Source organism: Mixophyes fleayi, chromosome 8 (assembly GCF_038048845.1).
Source record: "Mixophyes fleayi isolate aMixFle1 chromosome 8, aMixFle1.hap1, whole genome shotgun sequence".
Taxonomy (NCBI): Eukaryota; Metazoa; Chordata; class Amphibia; order Anura; family Limnodynastidae; genus Mixophyes; species Mixophyes fleayi.
Window position 1 is genome coordinate 48712774 of NC_134409.1, and position 14185 is coordinate 48726958.

The following is a 14185-nucleotide window of genomic DNA, read 5'->3' on the forward strand; positions in this document are numbered from 1 at the left end:
AGAAACTTTTCTCTTTTTTTACATGTTAATGTACGCCATCTGAAGCTGGCGCCATCTGAAGCTGGCGTACATTAACATATCTGAAAACTTTTGCGCTGTCCAGCTCTGCTCTGAAGAGCAGAGCTGGACAGCGCATGTGTGGAGGGATCATGTGATCCCTCCCTGTCAATCATCCTGCAGTTTGCCGGCCAGGATGTTACTGCGCATGCACCATCTATTCGGTCGGTGCATGCGCACTAACAAAAAAAAGAAAAGTAAAAAAAAGAGAAGATCACCGCAGCCTTGAAAAATTAGAAAAGACTGCGATGATCAGGTGAGTCACTTCTCAGGGACAGCAGATTATCGACACTGCTATCCCTAGAAGTTTTTTATTACATAGCCGTTACTTTTCAATCCTTATCAAGGAGATAAGGATTGAAAAGTATCAAGTAAAAAAAACGAAGGGTCATAAATAGACCCCATAATCCCTAAATCCAGTAATGTTGTCCAGTTTGTTTTTCATGACAATAATGTGTAAGAGTTGTATTGATGCCAATCTGTTGAGTTGCAGGAGAGGTGGAGGTGAATGTATATTGATGTCAAGGCAAGAGATGCCTGTAGGATAACATCTGTATGAACAGTGTCCCTAATGTTACAGTAATGTGAGAGCACTACATTTGAAAAAACTCTGGCGCATAGTGTTTAATTACAGTTTTTTTTTTCAGTTTCTATGCAGATTTTGGTCCCCTGAACCTTGCATTGCTCTACAGGTACTGCTGCAAACTCAACAAGAAGCTCAAGGTGAGTGAATACTCTTTCACTATGTGGGCATCCTATAATATAGTTCCAATGTTATTCTGCTGACATGTTAGTTAGGCAATATATACACTGGCGTGTGTAATGCCTTTTTTATCACATGTTAAAATGTAAGTAAAAAATGCATATAAACAGCGTTGTGTATATGTTTTATATGCATTTGGTATGCATTTAGTGTTCAATTTGCGTAAACAAGCATCTGACAAAACAGGAACCTGTTATCTTGTTCAAGCCAATTGCATGTAGAAATGCTTAGGTGAACTCTTCTTAACTGCATATCATTGCATTTAAAATGCGCTCCCATTGAGATGAATGTAAGTTTTCAATTGCATCGACCTGCATTGGAGGCACTGAACTGGAACAAGAAATAGTGCAACACAAGTTAAATCATAGTTGCCTACTCTCTCGCAATGTCTGGGAGACTCACAAATTTTTGAGAGGTCTCCCGGGAGGGTAGGGCAACCTCCTGCATCCTGTCCAATTTGTGAAATGGGTGGGGGCGTAGCTAACCACGTCATCCTGGCCCCGCCACCTGCTGTAATAGGCTGAAATTGGTATAGTTTGACAGAGGGGCGGGGCCAGGATGACTATTCGCGTGGCCACGACCCCAGGACTCGGCAGGAGGAGATCTCCAAAGTTGGCAAGTATGAGTTAAATTCATGTAAAAACCCAAATATGTACCGTCCCATTTGGTGCAATGATTTTTGTTTTCACATCTGTTTAAATGTGATTAACTTGCTTAGGAAACACATAAACGCTTAAATGCAGAATTTTAACGCCAGTGTGTACCTTAGCCTAATATGGCTCAAACTCTTACTGGTAATGCTTGGTTTTCTCTCATGTTATAACTGACATTTTTTAAAGTGAAATGCCCTTTTCACATGCAGCCATCTGTTATGTACAGTCCCTGGCAGGTAACCCCCATCCAACCGCAAATTGGCACATTTGGAGGGGTGTTCCTTACTCTGATGATAAAACGTCAGTGTTATATTTTTAATAACCTTTTAAGGCATATGCTAATTAATGTACACATGACCTGAGGAGCTTGCAGTTGATTTCTGATGATCAGTGTACAAGGTTAAAGAGAGCTGCTTGCAGACTCTAGATTCACAATTCAGTGACCTGACATTAACTTTCTGCACACCTGATCAGACTTGCCTCACTGTACATAGTGTACAGCATTTCCTATTAATGAGTCTGTCAGACTGTATCCAGGAGATGAAGTGCGAATAAGGTGGCCACTCTCTTGGAATGAAATGAGCCAGTGTTAGAATTCCCCTTCCCCCATTGTATAATCTGTCCCCTCCTTGTTTCGCTCTGATTGTGCAAGGAATCTGAGATCCGTGTGCTCTACACAAAAGACAAATCTCTGCGTCGGAGCTAGGAAATTTGAGGAGAATCCCTTTAACAAGCTTACTACAACCAGCTTGTAAATATTTCTGAATACATCGCCTTCCCGCCCGTTGTCCTGTCAGGGGCCCCGTCTTTCTTGACCAGGTACTTACGATAACAAGCAGCCTCTGAAATGGATTTATAAGAGTTTAGGAAACCAACTATGTTTTGTATGGCTTACTGCTGAGTAATACAAAGACAATACCTGTAAGATCGGTGTTCAAAATGTATTTCCTGGCCCATGATAATATGGTCACAGTGTGGTATGTACTGGTCTATGTGCAGTAAATGTTACATCTTCAGAGCAAGTGAGATAGCAGCGCCTACTTATAAGAATTAATGTAAATATGAAGAGAAATAAGGTTCCCTATGCAGAATAATGACCAGTAAATGCCCAATAAACCCCAGTTTTCAATATGGCTTAGCTGAGATTGGCATAATAATGTAAAAGTACATAAATTTAATAATACATAGCAACAATAAAAAATGCTGGCTACACATGCAGATAGGTCGGCAAACTGGATCTGTATAGCTGAATGTGATGTCCCAAAAAGGTAGGGATGCCTAACAACGATCTGATTGAAATAAGTTGGATTTTTTTGGGACATGCCCAACAATGTGGTTGGCTTGTGAGTGCAGTCATTGTCTATCATACACAGGCTCCCCATATCATTATTATTATTATTATTGTCTATGGCGTAGTGATTAGCACTTCTGCCTCACAGAACTGGGGTCATGAGTTCAATTCCCAAACATGGCCTTATCTGTGTGGAGTTTGTATGTTCTCCCTGTGTTTGCGTGGGTTTCCTCCGGGTGCTCCGGTTTCCTCCCACACTCCAAAAACATACTGGTAGGTTAATTGGCTGCTATCAAAATTGACCCTAGTCTGTCTCCCTGTCTGTCTGAGTCTGTGTGTGAGTGTGTGTCTATATTAGGGAATTTAGACTGTAAGCTCCAATGGGGCAGGGACTTATGTGAATGAGTTCTCTGTACAGCGCTGCGGAATTAGTGGCGCTATATAAATAAATGATGATGATGATAGCGCCATTCATATTACACAGCGCTGTACAGAGAATATGTAGTTGCTCACATAAGTCACTGCCCCATTGGAGCTTACAATCTAAATTCCTACCACACACACAGCCAGTTAACCGGCCATTATGTTTTTGGACTGTAGCCTGGATTTTGCACTTGTGACATGGAACTAGAGAGTTTCCAACTCTAGCACTCTTCAAATAAAATCAATCACTCTGAGGTCCATATCTGACAATACATTACGTTATTCCCATTTACTCTGGTGTAAGATCTATCTTGGTTGAGCATCGGTGTTCTGTATACTTACTGCAGTTCTGCACTTTGCAATTATGTTAGTAAATTACCACCACAGACTGCAAGACAATGATATTCCATTTCGAGAATTGTACATTTATTATACACTTAGTTTTAGGACATACCTCATTACTTCTTCATCAGCCGTTGCCAGTGTGACAGTAATTGCCCTTGGGTCATGTGCTTAGTTGCCAACTGTCCTTCATTTTCAGGGACAGTCCAAGGGGTATATTTACTAAACTGCGGGTTTGAAAAAGTGGAGATGTTGCCTATAGCAACCAATCAGATTCTAGCTGTCATTTATTTAGAACATTCTGCAAAATGACAGCTAGAATCTGATTGGTTGCTATAGGCAACATCTCCACTTTTTCAAACCTGCACTTTAGTAAATATACTCTCGTTTTAAAGAAATCTGTCCATGGAAATGCCCCTAATTTTAAGATTGGTATGGACTTTAGATATTTATTTTCAATAAATAGTAACTTATAACATGCAAAAACGTATGTTGTATTGACACTGAGTAAAGGCGACGTGATGGTGATTGTAGTCTTCAGAAAGACAGTGCTTTTTGGCTTTGGGTCAGCAACAGAATGTCCCTGGAAACTGTTGTAGGGAACCATTTATATGTAAAGCTTCACTTGTGTAATTCTGTTCTTAATCTGCTAACTACAGTGCATCACTTTGATATGTATCACACAGAACACTGCCAGCCATTAGTATGGATTACTAATTTGCTTTTTTGTAGGGCTGTGTACAAACAGCCATGTCACAAAAGTTTAGTTAAGCTGGGAACACACTACACGGTTTTCGTCCAATAATCGGCTCAATCAGCCGACATACGACCGCTCGTTCAAAAGTCGGGTCAGTGTGTGCAGTGACACGATGGTCGAAAGTCTGCCCTAAATGGACAATTGTCGCCTCATTTGGTTGGTCGTACCGTTTAAAATTTTCGTTACAATCTCGTTTCCGCTGTGTAGTGTGTATAAACTTCCGACCGATCCACGACAATCCTCCGATACTTCCTCGACCTGGGGGGCGTGTGTATGTAAACTTTTTTATGTCTGTCCCAGTCCCACGTGGTGCGGAATCCGCACATCACTGACTTGTGTTTTGTATCGATGTGTATTGCACCTGTCTGGCTGCAGACCTTTACACTTGTATAAAGCACGTGTGTTATTACCCTTTGCGTCTATGTTGGCAATGTATTCATATTTACTCTTTATAAACTTTAACCTTTATAACCTATTAAAGTTCTATTAACCTTTATTAACTTATAATTGTGAAGTACCCAGAATAAACCACACAGTGTTCATGCAACATTTTTATTGAAAATTATAAATACCTGCCTCCACAGCAATCCATCACCATTTGACAGAGGGAGAGAGCAGGGTGTAGTCACAGGCTAATTAGAGCAGGGACAGACAATACAATTCTGATTCCAATTGTGATAACAATCGATAAAGAGAGGAGGATAGAGGAGTCTTTTTTTTTTCAATATTTGGCACTCCAAGTGCTTTTTGGGTGTCCCCCATTCTTTTGCATTAATATTTCTGGCTGTCAAAAGTCATATTTGTCAGCAGTATCTAAAACAATTTGTAACACTACAAGTGCTTTGGGCTCAGAATGGATTAAAAGCAGTCCACATATGAGCAGAATGAGCAACCAGGTTCTGTCACCAGTGCTGATGGTAGTGTTCCCAGTACGTCATCTGGGCAAGGCGATGTCAAACTACACGGTGTTTTAAAATCAATCCAAAAAACACACACCAAAAATTTTTTTTACTGTGTTAAAGCGAAAAAAAAGTGTAACTGAGGAAAAGTTAACTGACGATAAAAAAAAAAATTGCCAACATGCCATTCTACACATGCAGTGGCAAAGAGAGAATGAGGCCTTCACCTTTCTCTATTAGTGGCAGATCCCAAAAAGTTACCGAGCCTACAATTGGTGCACAACTACTGTTACGCGTCAAAGCCGAGCTGCAAGATAACAGTAAGGCATTAGAGGATAATGTTTGCTCTGAATCAGAAATGACACCAATCCCTGTGGAGAGTCCATCCAACAGTGGGATGTCTAATCGTGAGCATTCTGTTAGTGTACCCAGAAAGAGTGACCCTTTCAGCAGTTCTGCTGATGTGTGCCTGAACAGCCCGAGTGTAGCCGGTGATACACAAATTGAGGATGCCACTATGGAAATAGAAGAGGATGAGGGGGAGATTTGTGTAGGCGACGAGGGCGCTAATGAGAATGTTGATGAGGATGAGGTTGTTTGTGTAAGTCCTGCACCAGTGGCAGCAGTTCTGGCACGTGACAAGAAAAAGGCCATTGTCATGCCAGGCCATAAAACTAAAAAATCCACTTCTTATATGTGGAATTATTTCTACCCCAATCCAGACAACAACTGTATAGCCATTTGTAGTGTATGTCAAGCCACAGTCAGTCGAGGGAGGGACCTTAACCATCTTGGAACCTCGTCTATGTTATGCCATTTGACGAGAGTTCATGGCAAAGTGTTAGGAAAAGCTGAAAGTTCTTCGAAAAAAATTACAAGCACTCCATCATCAGCTAGGACCCTCCGGTCACCGACATCCCGACGGCTGCAAAATACACCCACCACACCATCCTCATCAATATCCTCAGTAGCGCTCGGAGTTAGCCCTGCATCCCACTTATTAAGGTTGGATGACTCCTGCACTATTATTGATTCCTCTGAAGAAAGCGTTAGTCCTGCTGCTGCTGGTGGTGAATCGTCAGCCCAGAGGAAGTCCCAGAAAAAGAGCAGTCCTACATTTCAACAATTAACTGTGAAACAATCATTTGCTAATGAAAGCAAATATGACAACAGTCACCCTGTCGCCAAGCGAATCACAGACGCCATGGCTGCCATGTTAGTGTTAGATCTGCGTCCAATATCCACAATAAACGCAGCTGGTTTTTCACAGTTAATTGAGGTTTTGTGTCCGCGTTACAGAATTCCATCGCGACACCATTTTTCCCGTAAAGCTATTCCACAACTATACCAAAAAGTGTGTACAAATGTAGAGATTGCGCTGAAAAATGCCATTCTGCCCACTGTCCACTTAACCACAGATATGTGGACAAGTGGAAGTGGTCAAACCAAAGACTATATTACTGTGACAGCCCACTGGGTTGGTCATTCACCTTCACCAGCAGGAACAGCAGCAGCATGTACACCACTACGTAACATTTGTCACAGCCAGGCCACTCTTTGCATCACCGGTTTCACTAACAGGCATACAGCTGACAATTTGTTACGCAAACTAAGAGATGTGATTGATACATGGCTTATGTCACTTGGACTCTCCCAAGGATATGTCATTTCTGATAACGCCAACAATATAGTGCGAGCATTACAGCTGGGTGATTTCCAGCACATTCCCTGTTTTGCTCACACCATCAACTTGGTGGTGCAGAGCTTCCTACTAAATAACTGTGAGGTGCAGGAGATGGTTTCGGTGGCCCGTAAGATTTCAGGCATTCGGCCACAGCATGTAGGAGATTGCAGCAGCTCCAAGAGCAGTTTAACTTGCCCTGCCACCAACTTAAGCAGGAGGTGGTAACTAGGTGGAATTCAACCCTGTACATGCTGCAGAGGATGGAGGAACAGTGCAAAGCCATCCAAGCGTATTGCACAAGCCATGACATTGGGAAAGGAGGGGGCATGTATTTCACTCTTGCACAGTGGGGAATCCTTTCAGTCCTGTGCAAGTTGCTGAAACCATTTGAAGTTGTGACGTGTGAAGTGAGTGCAGATTCTGCTAGTTTGAGCCAAATCATTCCTTTAATTAGACTATTGGAAAAGCAGCTTGAAAAAATGAAGGAGGAGATGAAATCAATTCCGCAAAGTATGTTGGCCTTATCGATCAAGTACTTCATTCGCTTCACAATGATCCTCGAGTTATTAAGATCTTGAACTCGGATCACTACGTTTTGGCCACTGTGCTTGATCCAAGGTTTAAGACCTACATTGAGTCTTTGCTTCAAAATGAACGAGATGTCAACTCTTGCAAGGAGCTATTGCTCAGCAAGTTGGCTGCTGAACTGAACTCGGCTTGACGACGTGTCCTCCTTCACTTTCTCAAGCTGCTGCTGCTCGTAAAAAATTTAATTTCCCAAAAAGAAGCAGGGAAGACGCAGGGGGCAGACCCGAACAATTTAACATCTGGGCTGGTTTGAAGGATTTTTCAAAAAAATGTGCCACCTTGCCCATAACTCCATCCAATTCGAGTATAAACATGCAAAGGATGGTGGAGGATTATTTTCAAGAGGTAATTGATATGGAAATGTCAGACAGTCCCTTTCCTTACTGGGAGGAAAAGCAGGCCATTTGGAAACCCATGTACAAACTTGCTTTGCAATAGCTTAGCTGCCCACCATCCAGTGTGTACTCTGAACGAGTGTTTAGCACAGCCGGGAACTTAGTCAGTGATCGCTGTAGAAGGTTACTTCCCAAAAATGTGGAGAAAATGATGTTTATAAAAATGATCTACATCTTCCACGAGGAAGGCCTTCACCATCAAAGACATCCAAGCACTGACTGTTCTCTAATGGCGGATTCAAGCGGTGATGAATTGATAGTCTGTGATGATGACGTACACACTGATGAGGGTGAGGATGAAGCTCCAGATGATGACGATAACATCTTTTTAAAACTTTCTATTTAAGTCTAGGATGCAATCTACCCCCAAAGAGGAAAGGGACTTGGGGCATTTCCATATCACATACCGTCTTGAAAGGCTGCTGTTTGGGCAATTTATCCTTAAGGGTAGGGTGTCATACACACAGTGACCCCAAAATGGCTTTGTCCATTTCTATTAATATTGTACAGTCTATAATGGCTGAATTTTTGGGTATTTTCGACAAGTGGAGGGGGCCTATAGAGACAGAAACCAAACTGCCTTTGTCCATTTCTTTACATATTTAACTTTAAGTGTAGGGTGTAATATACATCCAAAGACGATGGCTGCATTGCCAATATGCATAGATGGAGAGGAAGACAATCTCGTTTGTGTGTAGAATTAATGAAGGCCTACCTACCAGGAATTAAACTGTTTTTTTGATAATTTATTAGCTTTACAATTACATTACTTATCCAAGAAACAGGTGGAGCACTAAATTTGGTTATTTTATGCACAAAAACATTCATTTTCCAACAAAATAGCAAAACAAAACCAACCAAAAAAACCCCCAAAACACGCAATGGTGGTTTTGCAAAACCAAAACCAAAACACGACGGTAATCCAGATCCAAAAACAAAACCAAAACACGGGGGTCAGTGAGCATCTCTAATAATTATATATTTTATGTATTCCTTATTTATCTTTAAACTTTAGTCTTCTTGCCTTAAGGCTTTTAAAGGTGTGTTCATTCTGCACCATTTGTGCAGCGTGCATGTAACATGTACATTAATCCCCTTAATACTTAAAAGATCACAGGAGACCAAATTCGTCTTATTTTTTTATTTCATGCTTCTTAATTGTACTTAGATTAACCTAAATGCTAAACAACTTGGTGTAATGCTTCTTAATTGCACTTAGATTAACTTTAATTCTTCTGCATTGGGACCATTACCATTTTGCACTTAGATTAACCTTAATTCTTCTGCATGGGACCATTACCATTTTGCACTTAGATTGACCCGAATTCTTCTGCATTGGGACCATTACCATTGTCAGCGTGTCTAAACCTTGCACCTTGTCTAAACCTAACTTATTTGTTTTTCCTTTTCTTCTTTTTTTCTTTTTTTTTTTGCATTTTCTGAATGCTCTTTAGGGTGAGGTGACTCCGGCAGGTGGAGCAGGTCACCGTCATCGTCACGTCTTATGCCTCTAAAACGTCAGACGATTACGTCTGTAACCTGTAACAATGAAAAATAACAGCTTATTAAGTTAAAGATTCACTTTTTCATGGTAGACAGAATTTGTTGAGGAAATCTTGTACAACACTGGTCTAGACTGTAATTTATACATTAGTTGGAACATATATATTTACCTCTCCTTGTGCCTTTAGTAACGGTCACCTGCTTCTTCTGCCTTGTGTACCGTCTCCTCTTCCGGGAAGTCACTGCCCGAGTTTTGGGCAGGTGGCCCTTCTTTTGTTTTCTTTGATAGGCCATTGTGGTGTCCAATTTGCCTTCAGCCAGGAGCAGATGACTTGTGGGCTCCCAGCCCCCACTTTTATACCCTGAGACTACTTATGATGTCATATGGGTGGGGTCTGGGTGTGGTCTGGCCAATTTTTGTGACATTGTCAATTTGTCATGTGGGTGTGGCCAATTAACCAGTCATAAGGGTCACACTAAACATTAACATCTGCGTTCACAGCAACAATAAAACAGGTGACTGAAATATATGTTCCAGGAGAAGAAAGAAGCAAGCTTTATATTTGGTTTGTCAACACAATCACATATGTTTGGAAACGGTGTGAAAAACAGTTTAAATAGACCTACACGTAGTGGGAGGGTTATTAAGTACAGCCAGGGTTTCCAGCTGTCAGTAAATTTATTGACACTAAAATAACTGAATTTGCTACCAGTCAATAACAAAAGTAAATGTCAGAAAAAAAACAGACCATGAGATGAAAATAAATTGATCACAATAATTTCTTACAGGTGATTATGCTTAATCATTAGTCTTCTCTTAATCCAGAAAACCATATCCATATGTATTGATAATGGAAGCACTCTTTTTGTATGTGACATAACACAAATCAAAGTAAAATCATATTATTTATTACCTGATGACAGCTGGATAAAAACACTAAAACGAGCCAAGCTTCAAATTCGCATATATTCCCCAATCGATGTGTGGATGTACACTTACCTCCACTTGATGAAATACAGGCATGTAGAGTAAGTACTCCTCTGTGAAGTGAGGTGGTAAGATGCCAACGACTTGCCTCCACAGCCTACGGGTTCACTGAGTAACCATCACTGGGTATAGGTTCCCCACTACCCTCGGTATTGTAGCATGCAATGATGCTCCATTGGACATTGAGCAGGACAACATCTAATGTCTTCTCAAAAACATTGAACAGATATGAGATAAATGGGATGAGATCATCATAGATTTACCCACCATTCGTCACCTACCCACTCAATCCGATGCCAAAAAGCACTATATGGTCAACGTTTTCTATGTAGCTGTAGACTCCATTCTCTCTGGTTTTCATCCTCCATTTACTTCATTGGAAGTAATTTGTGACTTGTTTAAGTTTCTTTAGGAGTTCAACAAAATAAGTATTGAAGACCTGTGCTCTGCAGCTGAAAACTTTCAGCAACAATACAAGAAAGATATTGCCCAAGATTTCAGTGGCACACTCACTTTCCTGAAGTGATCTTATAGTAGAAACTTTAAGTTGGAAAGCAAGCCAAAGTAACTTCTTACAGAAATCCTAGAACTTTCTGGGGTGTTTCCCAACATCAGAGTTTATTTGCACATTTTCCTCAGTTTGTCAGCATCTGTTGCTTCTAATGAACGTTCAGTGTGCTGAAGAATGTAAAAAGCTATCATCGCTCAACTATGAGGCAAGAGCGATTGAATGGGCTAGCAATGCTCAATATTAACTTAATATGGAGCATGGCTAGCCAATTTAATCACTCTTGCCCCATAGTTGAGTGATGATAGTTTTTGGGCAATATCTGTTAGAGCTAGAGATGGACGGACTCGGTTCCCCGAGATCCGAATCCATCCAAATTTAGCCTATCCGAGTACCGCTCGGTACTCTCCCGCCCATTCGGAATCGATATCGAGGCAAAACGTCATTGTGACGTATTCGTATTTCTGAGCTCGGTTCTCGCGAGACTTGAAAAGAATAAATACCAGCCTCCACAGCAATCCATCGCCATTTGACAGAGGGAGAGAGCAGGGTTAGGTCACAGGCTGTATTAGCACAGGGACAGAGCAATTAGTGTACACATAACTGTTTCTATCCTAATCTCTACAATTACAATATTAATACCATTTGCAATTATTAGAGGAGGATAGAGGAGGTTTTTATTATTTTTTTGGGCACTCCAAGAGCTTTTGGGGGTGTCTCATATTCCCCAGTGTTTTACACTGAATTTTTCTGGCTGTCAAAAAAAGTAATCTTTGTCAGCAATATCTATCTAATACAATATTTTGCACTACAAGTACTTTGGGCTCATTAAAATGGATTCAAAGCAGTCCACATATGAGCAGAATCAGCAACCAGGTTCTGTCACCAGTCCTGATGGTAGTGTTCCCAGTACGTCATCGGGGAAATCTGATGTAAAAGTACATAGTCTTTTTAAATCAAGGAAAAAAACACACACCCATAAAAAATGTACCGTGTTCAAGCGAAAAAGAAGTGTAACTTAGGAAAAGTTAACTGTCGATTAAAAAAAAATAAAAATGCCAACATGCCATTCTACACACGCAGTGGCAAAGAAAGAATGAGGCCTTCGCCTTTCTCTATTACTGCCAGATCTAAAAATATTACTGAGCCTTCTTCTTGTAAGGTCACTCGTGAGCAAGCAAGACCAAGTAATTTGCAGTCTAAAAGTGGTGCACAACTACTGTTACGCGGGAAAGCCGAGATGCAAGAACACAGTAAGGCATTAGAGGATAATGTTTGCTCTGAATCAGAAATGACACCAATCCCTGTGGAAAGTCCATCCAACAGTGGTATGTGTAATCGTGAGCATTCTGGTAGTGTATCCATAAAGAAGGGCCCTTTCAGCAGTTCTGCTGATGTGTACCTGAACAGCCTGAGTGTAGCCGGTGATCCACCAAGTGAGGATGACACTTTGGAATTAGAAGAGGATGAGGGGGAGATTTGTGTAGGCGACGAGGGCGCTAATGATGATGTTGATGATTATGATGCAGACAGATACCAAACTACCTTGGTCCATTTATTTTTTATATTGTTCAGTCTATCCAGGCTGCTTTTTTTCTATTCAACTACAAGTGGAGGGCGGGGGTATCACAGACAGCCACCAAACTACCTTGGTCCATTTATTTTGTATATTATTCAGTCTATGCAGTCGGCTATTTTTCTATTCAACTACAAGTGGAGGGAGGAGGGGGGGGGGCTTTAGAGACAGAAACCAAACTGCCTTTGTCCATTTCTTTACATATTTAACTATAAGTGTAGGGTGTAATATACACCCAAAGACGATGGCTGCATTGCCAATATGCATAGATGGAGAGGAAGACAATCTGGTTTGTGTGTAGAATTAATGAAGGCCTACCTACCAGGAATTAAACAGTTTTTTTGGATAATTTCTTAGCTTTACAATTACATTACTTATCCAAGAAACAGGTGGAGCACTAAATTTGGTTACTTTATGCCCAAAAACATTGATTTTTCAACAAAATAGCAAAACAAAACCAAACAAAACCAAAACCGAAACACGCAATGGCTGTTTGGCAAAACCAAAACACGACGGTAATCCAGATCCAAAAACAAAACCAAAACACGGGGGTCAGTGAGGATCTCTAAGCAAAAGAAGGACGACACTATTGTTGATTATAAAAATGTGAATTCAGGCAAAACCAAAAAGCTGTAATGACATGGTGTAAGAAGTAACAGAATGACAGCAGATTGATGACTGATATAGAAAGCAGCAGTGTGTGATCCTCTATCTTATTGTGCAGAGTGTTTGGGGAGGCTGCTCTTTGATCAGGAAGTTTAAGGTAAAGTTTCTGTTCTGAAAGCTGCTTGGCTTCTGTGTGTTGCCTGGAGATCACCAAGGAAATGGGGCAGAGTGTGGTCACAACCCTGAGGGGTGGGAGGAAGCGCAGCCGCTGATAAGAGTCCTCTGCATGCAGTGCCTAGGGAACTGTTTGGGATTTTAAGCTTGCACACAATTCCCCGTCTGTAGTAATTGACATCAGTCATGTTTGTTTGTGCTGCAATCTGGGTTGTGTACAGACATCCGGAATATATCTCCGGTTTAAGCATGCCTCATGTGTGATTGCTTATGTGCCCTTAGCATGCTGCGTGACAGTGGTGTTGTCCCTTTACACTGGGCATGCTTTGTGTATATACAGACTGGCAGCTCTTGTCTGCTCAGTAAAGTAATCTCTTATTGTTAATATCTCTAATGCCGCTACAAGCCTTAAAGCTGCAAATAAATTATGGGGTAATAAAGCTTTTGTCCATTATGGCTGCACTTTAAAATCTGTAAAAAATCAGTGACATCACTTCACATCTGAATGATGTCACTAGATCCTTGTCAATTACTAGGCAACATGCTTAAAAATGCTGCCTCCATTGTGGGCTGACATAATGGGTACGCTTTAAGGTTACCTCTTGCTATTCCTGATTCTGGGACTGGGTAAACAGCCAAGGACATATCTGATAGCGGTAGATCCAAAACAATCTTTGATTGGTTGCTACACTCTTAGTTTCACAAAGACTCCTATCACATATTGTAAATACTTTTATTCATTTATAACTTTGTGAAGCATTTATATTGCATCAAAGAGCAGGTAGCCCAGTAAACTATAATTGCTCAATTTAAAAAATTCATAATCGTCTCTAACAGTGAGAGCGGCTGTTTATTCATCCATCACCTTGTTTTATGGGCTTGTTATATATCTCTTTCATTTTACTGTGATTGATTTGGCATGGACAATGTAAGTCATTTTTATGTCTGTTGTACTATAAATATTTATATTTACAGTGA

At 40.9% G+C, this 14185-nt stretch overlaps 1 protein-coding gene and 1 long non-coding RNA gene across 5 annotated transcripts in view; one reads left to right on the forward strand and one right to left on the reverse strand.

Moving 5' to 3' along the window:
- CDC14A (cell division cycle 14A) overlaps positions 1–14185 on the forward strand; it is a 79651-nt gene that overhangs the window by 12811 nt on the left and 52655 nt on the right. For all 4 annotated transcript variants that reach the window (XM_075182539.1, XM_075182542.1, XM_075182540.1 and 1 more), the window contains exon 3: positions 705–780. In XM_075182539.1, coding sequence (XP_075038640.1) covers positions 705–780 — 76 coding nt within the window. The remainder of the gene's footprint in view (positions 1–704; positions 781–14185) is intronic.
- On the reverse strand, positions 8979–9682 carry LOC142100072 (uncharacterized). The gene is made up of 2 exons (XR_012678685.1): positions 9526–9682; positions 8979–9391 (listed from the first exon to the last, which is right to left on the reverse strand). It is a non-coding gene; the product is annotated as an uncharacterized LOC142100072 (long non-coding RNA).